This window comes from Hibiscus syriacus, unplaced genomic scaffold (assembly GCF_006381635.1).
Source record: "Hibiscus syriacus cultivar Baekdansim isolate YM2019G1 unplaced genomic scaffold, ASM638163v2 tig00111309_pilon, whole genome shotgun sequence".
NCBI classification, from domain to species: domain Eukaryota; kingdom Viridiplantae; phylum Streptophyta; class Magnoliopsida; order Malvales; family Malvaceae; genus Hibiscus; species Hibiscus syriacus.
Genome location: NW_024063052.1, coordinates 1,280,918 through 1,297,306, shown reverse-complemented (window position 1 = coordinate 1,297,306; position 16,389 = coordinate 1,280,918). Strand labels below are relative to the sequence as shown.

The following is a 16,389-nucleotide window of genomic DNA, read 5'->3' as shown; positions in this document are numbered from 1 at the left end:
AAAGACTAGAACTGAAGAACTTAATATCATTGTTTTGAAAATCGGACAGGTTCAACCGGTTTAACCGGGAATTGTTGTATAGTCCGGTTCAATTTACACCGGTTGAACCGTTATTAGTGAACTGACCAGAATCACTGAACCGTTCAAACTTGACTGGCTGAAAACCGGAAAAAACTGGAAAAAACCGTCAATTTTGTTTTGTTTTTTTAAAAAAATTAAACCAAACGACGTCATTTGTTAAACGAGCCAAGTCAAACTCGAGTATTGCTGAACTCGACTCGAATTTGAAAATTTTAAAAGTAAGCTCAACTCGACTCAAACTCACGAGCTAAAAATTATCAATTTCAACTCGAACTCGAAATATAATATTGAAACTTGAACTCGAAAAGGCTTGAACTAAAAAAAAATTAGAAGCTCGATTGAAGCCTAAAATTCGAGCTTGATTAAAGTGAAAGAATAGTTCACTCAATGGTCACCAAAAGGCTCCATGATTTTGAATGCCAAATTACCTCTATTATTTATAGAAGTTAGTTGTGATGCTCTTCTATGTTTCTTAGCCATTTGGGATTGTTTTGTTCTCATATTTTCTCTTTAGACTTTTGGGATGCTCTTCTATGTTTCTTAGCCATGTGAGATTGTTTTAAAAAAAAATTAAACCAAACAATATCATTTTGTTATGATTTTTTAGCCTCAAATTTATTTTTTAATTATAGTTATATAATTATATTTTTTATTTAATATGTTTTACCTTAAATATTATGTTGTAGTTAATTTAAATCATTTTATTTCACTTGATTTTATAGTTTTAAACTTATATATGTTATTATTTGCTTTGAATATGACTTGTGATATAAAAAATTATTTTTTATTAAATATTTTTGATATTTTTATTTAATTTTGTAAATAATTATGACATCGTCCAATTCTTTCAATTCGACCGATTGAACTAATAAACTGATAACATGATCAGTTCGCTAACCAATCCAGTTCAGAAAACCATGCTTAATATTGTAATGAAAGCACCATAGAATTGGCAAAAGAAAACCGAATAAACCCAAGGTCTTTGCTTGGGACCCACCTTCAAATCTGTGACAATGATGGCAGTTTCATTTTCCTCAACCTCTCTCTTGTTCTGTTCTGTTGCTTATTGAAATCATCCCCCCTTTCATCTTCTCTCTCTATTGATTTTCTTTTAAGAATACGTTTGTAATTAATACCATACACAAATACGTAGCAAGGAAAGAAAAAAATGCCAGCTTTGTTTCGTCATAGCCGTTTGTGAAAGTCTCTCCTACCCAAAAACATAAATATTCTTCTCTTTCACCCCTTTCAATTTCAATCTCAAACTACAATTTCAATCTCAAACTACACACATGAAAGAAAAATCTTAGAATTTAACATCAAGTTCAACAAGGTCTGTTCTTTTCTTCTTATTTTTGGCAAATTTCTCTGTTTTCACCTCCTCCTCATAGGAACTGTTTTCTGCTTTCATCCTTGTCTGCTTGCTATTTTCTTTCTTTTTTCACCGGTCAGTCTCTGATCTTATTGACCTTCTCTGTCTTGGAAGAAAGCAAAAGAAATGGCCTTTTTGAGCTACGTTTTGCTGTTTTTACTGTTTGTTTTAGTTTAGGCAATTTGTTTTCTTTTTTTTGGGGGGTAACATGGAGGAGGTTGAGGCGGCTAACAAAGCAGCAGTAGATAGCTCCCATAGAGTTTTGAGTATTTTGTGTCAGCCTCGAGACCAGGTTAATCACAGGAATTTAATGGCTGAAACCGGGGAAGCTGTTTTCAGGTTCAAAAGAGTAGTTTCCCTTTTGAACTCTGGTTTGGGACATGCAAGAGTGAGGAAGCTAAGGAAATCACAAACCCCTTTTCCTCACACCACCCTCTTGGATACCCCACACACTAATGTCCAACAAAAGAAACCTCTATGTTTAGGGTACCCATCGTTGGAACCGAGTTCAAAAGGGAAGAACCCTCTTCAACTCACTCAACAGGCGCCATTGGGGCACTATCATTTCCTCCAAACACAACAACAGACGAAACAACAAGCTGAAATGATGATGTTTGGGAAGACCAGTAGTAGTGGGATTAACATGAACTTTGATGGCTCTTTCTACACACCAACCATGTCATCTACTAGGTCTTTCATTTCTTCCTTGAGCATAGATGGAAGTGTAGCTAACTTCAATTGTACTGTTGGGAGTGCTTTCCATTCCCAACACAAGAAGAAATGTTATGGTATGGTAGAAGAAGATGGGAGTATCAGATGTGGAACTAGTGGTAGATGTCATTGCTCTAAAAAGAGGTCAGTTTCTAGTTTTTTTCTCTCTTATTTGATCTACTACTGTTTTCCCACTTTGTACTTGATTGATAGCTCCATATTGTGTAGGAAACATAGAGTGAAGAGGTCAATCAAGGTGCCTGCTATCAGTAACAAGCTTGCAGACATTCCTCCTGATGACTATTCATGGAGGAAATACGGGCAGAAGCCGATCAAGGGTTCTCCTCACCCTAGGTTATATAAAGATTGAGATTTGATATATATGAACTTGACGTGCATGCAAATGGAATATGTTGTAATTTGTTTTTTCAATTGGTGTAGGGGTTATTATAAATGTAGCACCATGAGAGGTTGCCCTGCAAGGAAACATGTGGAGAGGTGCTTGGAAGAACCATCCATGCTTATTGTTACCTATGAAGGGGAGCATAATCACCCAAGATTTCCATCATCGTCTACAACATAGGAAATTGTGGTGTCAAAGCCTTTCAATGTTCAGTCTAATGATTGGCTAATTGGTTTGCATGGATATATATGGGAGCAGTTTCTTTTTCTTTTTTTGGCTTCAGAATGTTGGATTTCTTAGCCTTTTTAGGATTTTGATGCTGGTATTAGAGCCTAGTGCTGGTGTAGAATTGGGGTTTAGGTTGTAAGAAACAAGTGTTTGATCTTTCATGGCAATTAATGCTTGAAAAGGGTTGACGAACTGAATTTGTGTATTGCTCAAGATGTTGGATACCAACAAAATTTTATATTAGGGGATAAACTTATAATATTTTAGAAGTAATAAACTTATAAAATATTAAAGGATGAAAACATATTATCAATAAGAAATATAATTTTTTTTTAAAATATGTAAGTATTTGAAATTTCTAAGGATTGATCGCTCTCGGTGACTCTGGTTTTATCCATTCATGTTGGGTATTTGGACTTGTATATGACTTATACGAGCTATTGAGGGCATGTGGGGCTGCATTTATCTGCAACGTGTCTTTAATTGGAATATATTCTACTGAATTCTGCTGCCTACTGGGCCTAAGTGAATAGGCATATGTGCTAAGAAGTTGTTCTAATTTGATTTTTTTTTAAATCAAATTTGTTTCGATTATTAATGGAAAGACTTCAATATTTGACTCTAAGCATAACAAAATGAATTCGGGTAGAGGAGGTGTGCTCGTCTTTTGAGTATGTTCAAAACCAACCCTGATTCGAATGTTGATAAGGTATACCTCCTCTTAAAAGAATTGTTTTCCGAGTGTTGAAGATATATAATCACGAGTAAATTATAAAACGAATATGAAATATATCATAAGATGATAAAAAGTGTACGAAACTGGTGCGGTCGAAGAAGGGCAATCGACAAAGAGAGAACTGTTTAGTCCATCGTCTTGTTTGTTTCGTATCCGTGAAGAATTATTGAAGTCAAATTGGAGTCGGGCTCTGAACACGGCCAGGCATGTCAACTATGTAGAGGCAATTGCATCACGTGGTTCCATGCAAAGCCTGGAAATTTCTCTAACCTCCCTTTGTCTTATAACATAAATTATAAAATATATTTTCTATTCCTATTCTTTATTGTTCTTTTAATTTTGAAAAATCAATTATGAATAATTTTCATAAAATTAATATATTTTAATTGATATTATAAATATATTCTTATGTCGTTTTATAATATATGTTAATAATTAATATATTTTTATGAAGTAAATGTTTTATAACGACGAGTCGGTTGATTTAGAAAAGATGTGAAGTTGTTACTTCTAAGGATTCACATGTTTCCTTTCACTAGTTCTAAATGCTTTATCTTTGGGGATTCCTCCAGCTCTTGAAGTTTGCGGAGTGGCTGTTGGCTCCTTCCCTACAGGTATATTTTTGTCTTTGTTCCAATCAAGGTCTACAACAGTGGATTTCGAAATATTTTTTTAATAACACAATTTTAGTGGATGGACATAAATAAAATTTCACAGTTAGATTCACCATAAATTGAAATTCATTATGATCAAATGATTCCGTTGGGGAGAACTATTGTTACAGATGTGGATGAAACTAAGCTAAAAAAAAAAGCCATTTGGACGGCAAAATCTTCAAAATGATCTCAAGTGCACCTACCTTACTTAACTGCCGACATTTCTCCTTTGCATTTCTCCACTCTCTCCACGTTGAAGTTGAAGTTTGAAGCTTCAGCCTTTGTTAAGTGATGTTGACGAAAACGGGTAAAGAAAACGAAAGAACACGAGAATTTTACGAGGTTCGGCAATGTGCTTACGTCCTCGGTGCCTAGGCGGCGCTAGAAGTTTTATTCAATAATAATTTTTAGGTCTAGGTTACATCTCTATTTATAATAGAAAACCCTAGTACATAATTACAAAATCAACCCTGTACCGTACCGCGGGGGCTACGCCCCCGCACCCCCAACCCACATAATTTGTAACCCCACAACGAGACTTTCTTTGTAAGAACAGTTGATGTTCGCTTCGCTCACTCCGCTCCATCTCCTGTCCTCTTTACTGGTATATTTATGAGCCATACCTAACAAATCTCCACCTCGATGCCTGTTAAATAGAGATTCAGATAAAATTTTACCCTGTTTTATGAGCACAATTTCATTCGATTATAAATATAGATTGAATCTAGACAATTACCGTATTATCTTGTAATTTTATCAAGTCATCAGATGACATTCCCTTACGGTCATGACTGGAAAAGATGATACTGCGTGTTGTCCCTGTTGCCATATGAAGTTGGCTCCTAGTTAAGGCTCAAGTCAAGTGAGGTTGATACATGATCTAACATGAGGAACGGTAACAAAAAGGGGGGGGGGAAGATGGAAAGATTTTCACTGTTAAAATATTTAGTGCAAAAATGAATTTGCAAAGTTTAATCCCAATATATCATTCCCTTCGTTTTTAGTATTGGTGGATATGCTCCTTGAACGCATGTCGGCGTGTTCACTGCTGATTTTCATTTAGTAATTTCTTTCGGTCTATGGATAGAATGTATTTCTACTCATTTTCAATCATCCAAACATTTTTTATCTGCCAATGTTTTACTTCTAAGGTAATGATTCATTTTCTTTCAATTTTATCATTCTACGGTCTGTCCTAACATTATAATTTTAAGCAGTACTACAATATTACCAACATTTGCATGGAAAAATTACCACAACATGGAAAACACATAAGCAGACAAGATTCAATGGTGGCTCCCTCCCCCACCTGTTTCTTTAACCTGGTAATCTTTGGTAAGCAATCTCCTCTCAAAGTCCTACAAAGGAAGTACTTTGGTTCGATTTTTTTTCAACCTGGGAATTCTGACTTATGAAAACATAAAATCACTACCAAAAGTTTGATATTCATTTCATCTTTTTCAAACCCCAAGTTTTGCATGTTCCCCTCAATCAACTCAAGGAGACGAACTTCTACGGTTCTACCCCATCTGCTGATATACCTACTGGCACGGTGTAAGTACAAGAGGTAGTGAGGAGTCCTGAAGGGAAAATTAAGGCAAATTTAAGGTTCACTTTTAATATCTCTCTCCATCTAACACCTACATAAAGCAAGAAAGTTGCAGCAAACAAAGTTATACTTTTATAGTCATTAAATAAGTCAATATTCTTTGCAACTCTGCAAGCAAAGTCAACATCTATTACTTAGTCAACACTCCAAATCCCATAGGTACAAACAAACCAAAAAGATAGACGAAGATAGAATTTTTAGCATTCATATGTTCTCATTGAACTATATAGGTAGAGAGAGAAAGCTGTCTATGACAAAATATTGAAAGAAGAAGGAAGCCAGGATACGAATTCTACCCTTACTTTTCACCTGTTATAATTCCAGGTTTTTGAATTCTGGCTGCCCTGATCCATTGGCTTAGGATTTCCTGATTCCAACTCTACTTACTGTTTGCAGCAAATGAAGATATATGCAAATTTGATCCTTGGCAGAGTGAAGCTCAGAATATATTATTATCTCTAAAACCAAGTTGAGGGGAATGAAGTCTGGTCCGAAATCATTCAAGATATAAGATTCAGATGAATGGCTTCGAACCACACAACATTCCCCGCAACAGTTCAGTTATAAACATCAAGAGAAAGAAAAAAAGATGGTAAGAAGAAGAAGCAGGCAGGTAGCATTACATATTCAAAAGAGAGTATATTTGATTTTTCCATGCATAAGTTTCCTGCAATGGGGTCCTTATATACGTGGTGACGGAGGGGAAAGATTCTTCTTTGATTGGTCAGTCCACTAATTTCTACATTATCCCATTCTTTTACACACTTTTTTTATATAAATCTAGATGAATATAAGGAAATATTTATTAAAAAAAATTAAATCATTTAATAATAAACGCTCATATTTTTACGTACGAGATGCTCTAACTCAATACTTTAAGGGATAATAACAAATCCCTTAACCACCGAAGTTGTTTGGTTTGTACGTTCTTTTATTCACACGTAGGGGTATAAATCACTACAGCAAAACAGGTATTTTGCGGCTTTTTTTTACCTATAGCGGCGTTTTGCGCTCTAAAAACACATGCAGCGTTATGAAAAACGCCGCTAAAAGCACCACTGAAAATAGCGCCTCTAAAGTTAGCGGCGTTTTTTTTTTTTAAAATGTCGCAATAGGTGACAACATATAGCGGCGTTTGTCAGAAAAACACCGCAATAGGTGTTGATGTTTAGCAGTGTTTTTAGGAAAAACACCGCAGTAGGTATTGAGATTTAGCGGCGTTTTACTTAAAAACGCCGCAGTAGGTTTTGATATTTTGCGGCGTTTTTCCCACAAATGGCGCAGTAGGTTTTTAGATTTAGTGGCGTTTGTATCGAAAATGACGCAATAAGGGTTGAGCATTAGCGGCGTTTCTAGTATACAAACGCTGCTAAATGTATAGTATATTGCGACGTTTCTAGTATACAAACACCGCTAAATGTACAGCATATTGCGGCGTTTTTTTACAAACGCCACTAAATAACACAGAATTTAACAGTTCTAAAAATAATGTTTGATTACCCCAAATCTGTTTTTTCAACCTGTTCCATTATCCAACAAACAAAACAACAATAACATCAAACTCTATATCCATAACAAACAACATCAAATCCAATATAATAAATATAAATTTTCATTAACATAATATAAATTCAATTAAACAAGGTTCATTAACATTAACAGAATGCTCATAACATAAATGAGACTACGATGGTGGATTCTGAGGTTGCGTTTTCTGTATCATTAGCATCATATCATTGAGTCGTTTTTCAAATTCTTCACATCTCTGCTGATATGTTGCTTCTCTCTGTGCTGTCGCTACTTCTCTCTGTATTGTCACTGCTTCTCTCTGTGCTGCCGCTGCTTCTTTCTCTGATTCCGCTACTGCTCTGGCTGTTTCCACTGCTGCTTTGGCTGCTTCTGCTGCTTCTCTCTTTTCTTCTCTTGCTTCATTTTTCGCTTTCAAATTAGCCATTTGTTGATCCAACTCAACCAAATTTTCTTTTAAACGACTAACTTCGTGGTGGGAAGATCGAGACTGTGATGAGCTGGATCCAAATTATTTGGTGGGAGTAACGAATGATCCTTGACAGCGCACCCGACCATATCTTTCAGGACCCAAAACATCATTAATAGTTTGATTTTCAATATCATAATCATTAACAAGACCTTGACTCGAAGCAGTAGCATGATGCTCCGCCTTTTTCTCCCTCAATTTTTCCTAATAATAAAGTGAATAATTAATTAAAATAAAAAATGTACATCTACCCAATAAACGTACCATAATTTCTGCAGCATCAGCAGTCATATGAGTGTCATTCTTCTTCGTATGTGTCATGTCGAAGAGTTGGATTCGACCAACTTTAGAACCGGATGTATTTTCTTACAATGTACCATAATATAATTACTATGAGAGTATGTACATGAAATACAAAAAACTATTTCAATAATCTATAATACCACCTCATGAGATATATAAACAAATCTCTTTGATCCAGCCGTGTGCGTAAACTTTTATTGTTGCTTGCTAGCAACACCAACATGCTCTCAGTCCTACAATGTCAAACAAGCACTTTTAATGATGATTTAAAATTCGTTACAATTATTTCTGAAAAATACATCATACTTGTCCTTTTTTTGAACTCCAAAATCTGACTGCATCTTCCCATTAGTACCTGAGCATTCCTGGTGGGACTGTTTGCAACTTCTCTTCAAGGCTGAGATCATTCTTGAAGTATTTCTTCTTTAAGGAGCTCTTTTGGTCCCTCCATATCTTCCCTAATCCTTGTTTCACATAATCGTCAAAGACCTCTAAAGAAAATTTCTCCTATACAGCAAATAAGTGTGCACCGTAAGTATAAATTAGTATTGAATTTCTATAGAGTATCTATTATAATGACATTGTTACCTTAACAAAATCCAACGCTTGATTTTTGTTACTATTAGGCATTTCGCGCCATGACTCGTAATTGATCGGTAACAGATTTGCATTACGTCCAACTATGCCTAAGTAACCTGCTAGAAGACGTGATGCCAGAAGGAAGTTGGTATAATTCCTTCAAAGTTGTACGTCCTCGAGTCTTGTGCGTTCCAGTATTTTCAACTATTTAATAAATTATTAAATGCCAGTTTTGAAAATGAACAAAGTAGTAAATAATTTTTCGAAGATTACTTTGAATTTCTACTTCTTCTTCAACAGTTTCAGGAACTTCGGAAGACTCAGGTGCATTCGATTCCTCTTTATTTCTTTCTTCATGGTTTTCAGAAGCTCGAACAACCCGCAAATCAATTATTTTTCTCCTCGGCATGATATCTATAATAAGCAAACACAAAAAATAAAAAAAAAGGAATTAATTAATTAATATATTGAAAGACAACATGTTAAAGGTTATAACATTATAAATAAATAAATGAAGATATAAAATCGTACAAAACTCTTATGTAATATCAGTTGTCATAAATTTCTTCATCAACGTCCTCTCGAACCCATTGAAATTGTGTTGTATTAGAGATAGTTTCATCTAAGTTTTATAGTAGTAGAGGTAAACATTCTGATATTGTTTCAATGTCATCTCTACTTCCATCCCCGATCTCTATCAAGTCTCTGGGAGTATTTCGAAGCACAACATACCAACCATCATCCATTGGATCGTGACAATAAAATACTTGTTTCACTTGAGAAGAAAATACATATGGTTCATCCATCAAACGTTGACCCGTGTGAATTAATCGAGAGAAATTCACCATTGTAAACCCGAATTTATCTCTTTTTATACATTTGCTTACATCAACCCAGTCACACCGAAACAACACAACCTTTCGTTTTCCATAATAATCTAACTCAATAATGTTCGTAAGATTTCCATAATAATCGACCTCTCCCTCATGCGGATTATTGTCCCTTACAGTAACATAACTTGTAGTTGACGAAGTAACTACAACTCCACAATTTTGTGTCCTCCTTAATCTTTCACGAGATTTTGTGTGGAACCTGAACCCATTAATGAGGAAGGCATTATATCTTTTAACTATTCTATTCGGACCTTAAGAAAGCCATTTAACTTCATCACTAACTTCTCTCCCACTCCAAACCTATTACACATGAATGGTGAATTAATTTGCATTAATGTTGATATAAAAAGCAAGACATATATAATTGATAAGTGTTCTGTAAGATTTAGTTGCTTACCTTCTGGCCTAACCATTCATGAAAAGTTTCTGTGAATAACTTATGTAGCTCTCGCTGATTTAATCTTCGGGAGCGTGCTCGAGATCTCAATACTTCTTTAAACTCACTATAAAGAATATTATGTCGTTAAAAATTGATAAATATAAAAGATAAAGAGATTTCATTAGGATTGGGTCCGAAAGGGATCTATTGAATCGTGATGGAAAAGAACATACCGGTGTGCTTGTACCCAAGACGTGTAATCTAAGTGTGCAATTTCAACTTTCCCTACTGGTTGACCATAACTTCCAAACAAATAATGTTGAGGTAAGTCATCAGTACTTAACACATCATTTTGATTTGGTATATTCCATCTTGTTTCAACATCTTCCAAATATCTAGAGCAAAATGTCATGCATTCCTCTGCCAAATACCCTTCAGCAATTGATCATTCCGGATAACGCTTATTACGACAATAAGACTTCAACTTGCCCAAGAACCTATACACAGAACAACATACTACGTAAATACATTTGAGTGAGAGGTATAATCAGTAGTAATTTGAAACATGAAATTCAATTAGCACCTCTCTATAGGTTACATCCATCGATAGAAAACTGGACTACCAACTCTTGCTTCGTGAGGAAGATGAATTAGTATATGCACCATAATTGTGAAGAATGAAGGCGGAAATATCTTCTCCAAATTGCATAAAGTCAAGGCGACTCGATCTTGTAGTTTATCAAGTTCTTAAACCATTAGAACTTTCCCACAAATGGCTTTCATTATATTATAAAGTTCAATGATGCAAGACGTCACCTTACTCGACATGCAACCGCGAACAACTACTGGCAGTAAATCTTGCATTAATATGTGATAATCATGTGACTTTAAACCATAAAGTCTTCGATCTTTAACACTTACACATCAAGAAATGTTTGATGCATACCCATCTGGGACCTTTATATCATTCAACACCGTGCAAAACACTTCTTTTTCTTTCTTCGAAAGAGAAAAAATAGAATGCGGCAAGAAATTTCTTTCATTTGGACGTAATTGCGGATGAAGATCATGTCCACTAAGACAAGTCGACTCTTAAGATTATCTTTAGATTTTCTACCATCATTCAGAATGGTCCCGATAATATTCTCACAAACATTCTTCTCAGATTATGTCTCAAAATCTACTTTTTCAATAAGGCAACTTGAAGAATATACTCCTCTTTTTCAACAAGTCTACCTCATTTGGATCATCCTCTTCATCAGACTCATCAATAGTTTGTTCATCAACTTCAACGTTCTTCATTGACCTGCTTTGCCTTTTTCTTTGATCGTGTACTACTTGGTTGATTCATCTTTCCATAAGTAAAATTGATATTTTTCAACATTCTGAATATTTGAGAACCGGTTGTTTGGTCAGGAGCATTTCGAAACTCTTCATCGCCATCAAACATATTCTTTTCACTTCTAAATCTATGATTATCAGGTAACCACTGACGATGTCCCATATAAAAGAACTTCTTTCCATTAACCAACCACTTCGAACATGTTTGTAGAGAACAACAAGGACAAGCGTAATGACCTTTGGTACTCCAACCAGATAAATTTGCATACGCAGGAAAATCATTAATTGTCCATAATAAAGTCGTGGGTAAATTAAAGTTCTCATTCGTTAACACATCGTACGTTTCGACCCCTTCCCATAATTGTTTCAACTCTGCAATTAACGGCTGCATGTAAATATCAATATCATTTCTGGGGCCTTTCTCGCCGGGGATTATCATGGATAAGATGAAAGATGATTGTTTCATGCAAATCCAGGGAGGCAAATTGTATATAACAAGTACAACAGGCCAAGTATTATACGAAGTTGTAACACCCCCAACTCGTATCCGAGTCCGATGTGTAACATAGACTTTTTAAAGCATTTACTTGTATAAAATAGTGAGTAATTTAAAATTTTTATAACATATAACTTATTCAAAACGTTTATAGAACTATTCAGAGCTTATACAATATATTATTTTGAATACATGCCAACTAGAACTTCATATATTAAAATACATATTATTCACCTTTCTTCTGATCTGACCTTTGGTAAGGAAACTGACCTGTCTTGCTCCACATTGCTCTTTACTCTTTACTCTTCTCACTTCTGTAACCTACGTATGAAACAATCACACGCTAAGTCTATGACTTAGTGATGCATTAACGTATAAAAGTAACTCTAACTACTCAAACATGCATGTACATATCATCTCATGCTATCACACACAACAATATAATTTCACATATAATCAACTGTACACATATACCCATTATTCATCATTTCCATCGTTAATCTTATTATATAATCCGTATTATTATCATTTATATCCTTTAATCATACCTTCTTATACCTAATCTTTTTATTAACATATGACTCCTTCAAATCATATACACATAATCATATCAATCATATAATACAGTTCATATTACCAAGAATCACACATAGCATCCTATAATCTTTTTAATCCATTTTTCATAACATATCACTCATACACATATCACATACAATATATTTATATTATTGCTTTATTAGCTCATGTATACTTTTGAGAACTTAAGGTATGTGAGTACATTGAGGTTGTGCATCACTACGCTGTCACCACAGCTCGTATAAATGTCCCGAAGGACCTATCCAAAGGTCACAAAGACCCCGGAAACTATCCAGAGGTCATAAAGAACCTCAGCAACTGTCCATAGGTCCGGAAGAACCTAGGTAAACTGTCCATATGTCTCGAAAGACATAGGTAAACCCTCGACTCTTGGCATGCCAACTATACCCCTAGCTCTCATATCACATAACATAGGCATTATCATTTATAACAGTTCACATATTCACATCACTTATTCATATCATTTCTCTTATTTTCTGTCACATATTATGTGTGCATATAATCATGTAGTTTTCTTTCTTGTAACTCATGTCACTTTTCATATGATTTCACAATCATATGTCACTTAGTTTATAAAACTTCTCTTGTGTTCATATGACATGTAAATCATTATCATCTATTGTTCTCATATGCTTCATATACATCACATATACCACATTCATATCACATATTCATAGTCATATAAGTTCATAAATATATATACATATCTATATCATGTAACATTCACTATAACATATAAACGCATATGCATATAATCATCCATCTCATATTCTATCGCACAAGCATGTGAGTATATTCATATGAGTCATATAACATGTGGTAAATCATATGTAAACATCTATAACTTACATACATTTAATCCAAACTATATTATATGCATGTTCATACTATTATACTATGACATTTATCTCTGAAATAGACTTATCGCAAGTCTTATTTCCATTACCTTATACTTATATTATGCACTCACCTTGGCCTCACTAAGTTTCGATCCACTTTTATGATTTCCTCTCTTTAGATCGAATCTTAACTTGATAGTTGTTCCGGAACTTGTTCATGTTCGATATCTACATAATCATACATTGATACATATCAGTATCCAATTGATATATTCTAATCTATCATTTCTTATACCAAAAGAAATGTCTATTTCAATTTACCCTTGAAGTGCATTGATACATTCTACAGTGTATCGATGCACTCTTTAACATGTGCATCGATGCACTACCTATGCATCGATACACCAATCACCTTCGAAGTTTTGATTTTAAGGGGATGCATTGATGCACTCCTTATGCATCGATGCACTAATTGCATTCGATGTTCATTTATTTGAGAGTGCATCGATGCACATTGAATATGCATCGATGCACACAACCCAAAAATTCTATTTGAGCCCGAAAATTCTTACTTTGACCTCAAATTCTACTTATTAACCCCTCCTTATGCTTTAAAACTCATCTATACATATGTAAACCTTCTTATAATACTATAACACTTAATTATCCCTCATAATTCACCACAAAACATGAATCAAAGAATTTCATCAAATTTTCCATGTGTTCTTAATTCAATTCTATCACCTCTAACTTCTTAATTAACCTTTGACAAGTCAAATTTAACTTCAAATTTCACTTATTAACTATTTTCTAGAAATTCATCTAAAAACTCATTTTCTTTAATCTCTTCTATATCTTTCATCTTGTTATTTTAGAACAAATTAAGCTTTCCTTAAGTTTAATTATCATCTAATGATTATAACCCAACCTTAAAATCAATAATTAATCAACAAACAAAGAAACTCACCTTTGAGTCAAGCTTTTACGTATGAAGAAGGAAGAAGGAAGAAGGAAGAAGGAAGAAGAGAAGAGAACTCTGGAGCCTTTTCTCTCATCCCATGTGATTTCCTTATCTTTTAAGGAAAATAAAAATCTTCCTTGTCAAATGACCCTTTTGCCCTTCAATTAATCTTATAATTACTAACAACTTTTATGATTTATTTCCAAATAAATCATTGAACTAATCCATGGTTCTACTCTAGTCACCAAATTCTAAAACTTTACAATTTGATCACTAACCGGTATTGAGGATGTTACAGAAGTACTCATGATTTTGAATGGATTAAACCCATCAGTTGCAAGACCGAGCCTGACATTTTGAGTATCTCTCGTAAAACTTGGATACTTGTTGTCAAATGAATTCCAAGCTAAAGAATCCACAGGATGCTGTAATAATCCATCATCGGTTCTGCCATCATGATGCCACCACATAGACTCAGCACTCTTTGAGGACATAAACAATCTTTATAGCCTAGGTATGAGAGGAAAATATCGCAGAATCTTGACTGGTTTCTTTCTTGATCATGCTTGAGCATCATCCTCAGTAATATTTTCTGCCTCCTTAGTCATCCATCGAGATTTTCCGCATACATGACAAGACTCCTGATTTTTTCGATCACCCCAATACAACATGCAATCATTCGGAAAACTATGAATTTTGTCATATCCAAGACCCAAATCTTTTATCATTTTCTTCACATCTTTGCATGATTGAGGGATTTTTCCAAAAGGAAACACTTCTCCTAGTAACTCCAACAATTGCGTAAATGAGTTACCAGTTCACTCTCCCAGGCATTTTAAGTGGAAAAGACGAATGCAGAAAGAAAGCTTTGAAAACTTTGATCCCTCATACAGTTGTTCATTCATTTCATTCAGCAACTTGTAAAACTTTGCCGCTTCTCCATTTGGCTCTTCATCGCATCCAATTCTTCCCATCTCAATGAAATCATTAACATCATTCTCAGAATAATTTTCTGTAACATACGATTGATAATTGTGCATATTAAATGCATCTCGTAACATCCTTTCCATGTCATCTGCTCTTAAAGTTGGATGGTGAGAAATAGCATGATAAGTTGAATAACTCGTGGAAGCAGATCTATCTGATACAAACTCTCCATGAAAGATCCATTTTCTATACCCCGAACAAACCCAAAAACAACTAGATGCTCGTACACAACTTCACGAATATGCCAGTTAATGTTAACACAGTTCTTACAAGGGCAAAGAATCATATTCTTTTGTCTTGAATTCAAAAAAAGCTAAATTTAGAAAGTTTTTGACTCTATTTCGATATTCGACGCTTACCCTTGAGAAATCCATCCAACTCTTATCCATTTCGTATTTCTGGAGTTTCAAATTCAAATGTTAATACACCAATATTATAGATAAATTTAGAACCTAAATAGAAGTAATACTAGATACTTCTTGATAATTACAGTAATATAATGAACGTATAGGAAAAAGTACTGTGAAAGTTGACGTCTTTTGCAGGTGTCTTCCATGGAAGTTTTTTTCTTTAAAAAAAAATTATAAGTAAAAGTGTACAGTAGATTAGGCAACTTTCAGAGACTAAATGCGCACGGAAAAGGGCAATTAAATTATTTAAATATAAATTTTAAATAGCACTGATTGAAGATATAATAATATATAATCATTCAATCAATTCATATTCATATTCATATAAATATGTGTTATCAATGTGGATTGTGTACGATATTTCACTGGCTTTTGAGATCCTCTCTTCATCAAGCAGTACTTTTTCCAATTATCATATATTTTATAATGTTAATATTTTTGAAATCCTAGAAAGGAAATTAGAGTCTCTATGTTGACCTATGGTGTTGCCATATTTCGAGAAAATTACAGCTTTGTTACATTTTTGTGTAATTCTTAATTGCATCATTATTACCACTACATGTTCAATTACCCATGAACCCCACCATTTAACAATTCTTATGCTAATAAGTGTTGTTTTTTCACTATTGATAGATGTGAACTAATTTATGTATATGGTTAGAAATTTAGTCCATAAATGGATGTTTTATGCTTATTTAGAAGGTTGTTTGTCTGATTAATTTGATTCTCCTCTAATTAGTTTGATTTACGGCTAAGCTAGGTGGGTGGTGTTATGTTGATCAGTATTAATTTGAGTTATTTATAACACCTAT

The 16,389-nt window shown here is 34.2% G+C and overlaps 1 protein-coding gene across 1 annotated transcript; it reads left to right on the top strand.

Annotated features, from left to right (window-relative positions):
• The first annotated feature begins 1,446 nt into the window (after window positions 1–1,446).
• Window positions 1,447–2,767, top strand: LOC120158160 (probable WRKY transcription factor 21). Its single transcript, XM_039169072.1, has 3 exons — window positions 1,447–2,308; window positions 2,393–2,518; window positions 2,606–2,767. Exons 1-3 carry the CDS (start codon window positions 1,662–1,664, stop codon window positions 2,745–2,747), a joined length of 915 nt encoding a protein of 304 aa, XP_039025003.1. The 5' UTR covers window positions 1,447–1,661; the 3' UTR covers window positions 2,748–2,767.
• The last annotated feature ends 13,622 nt before the right edge of the window (window positions 2,768–16,389 follow it).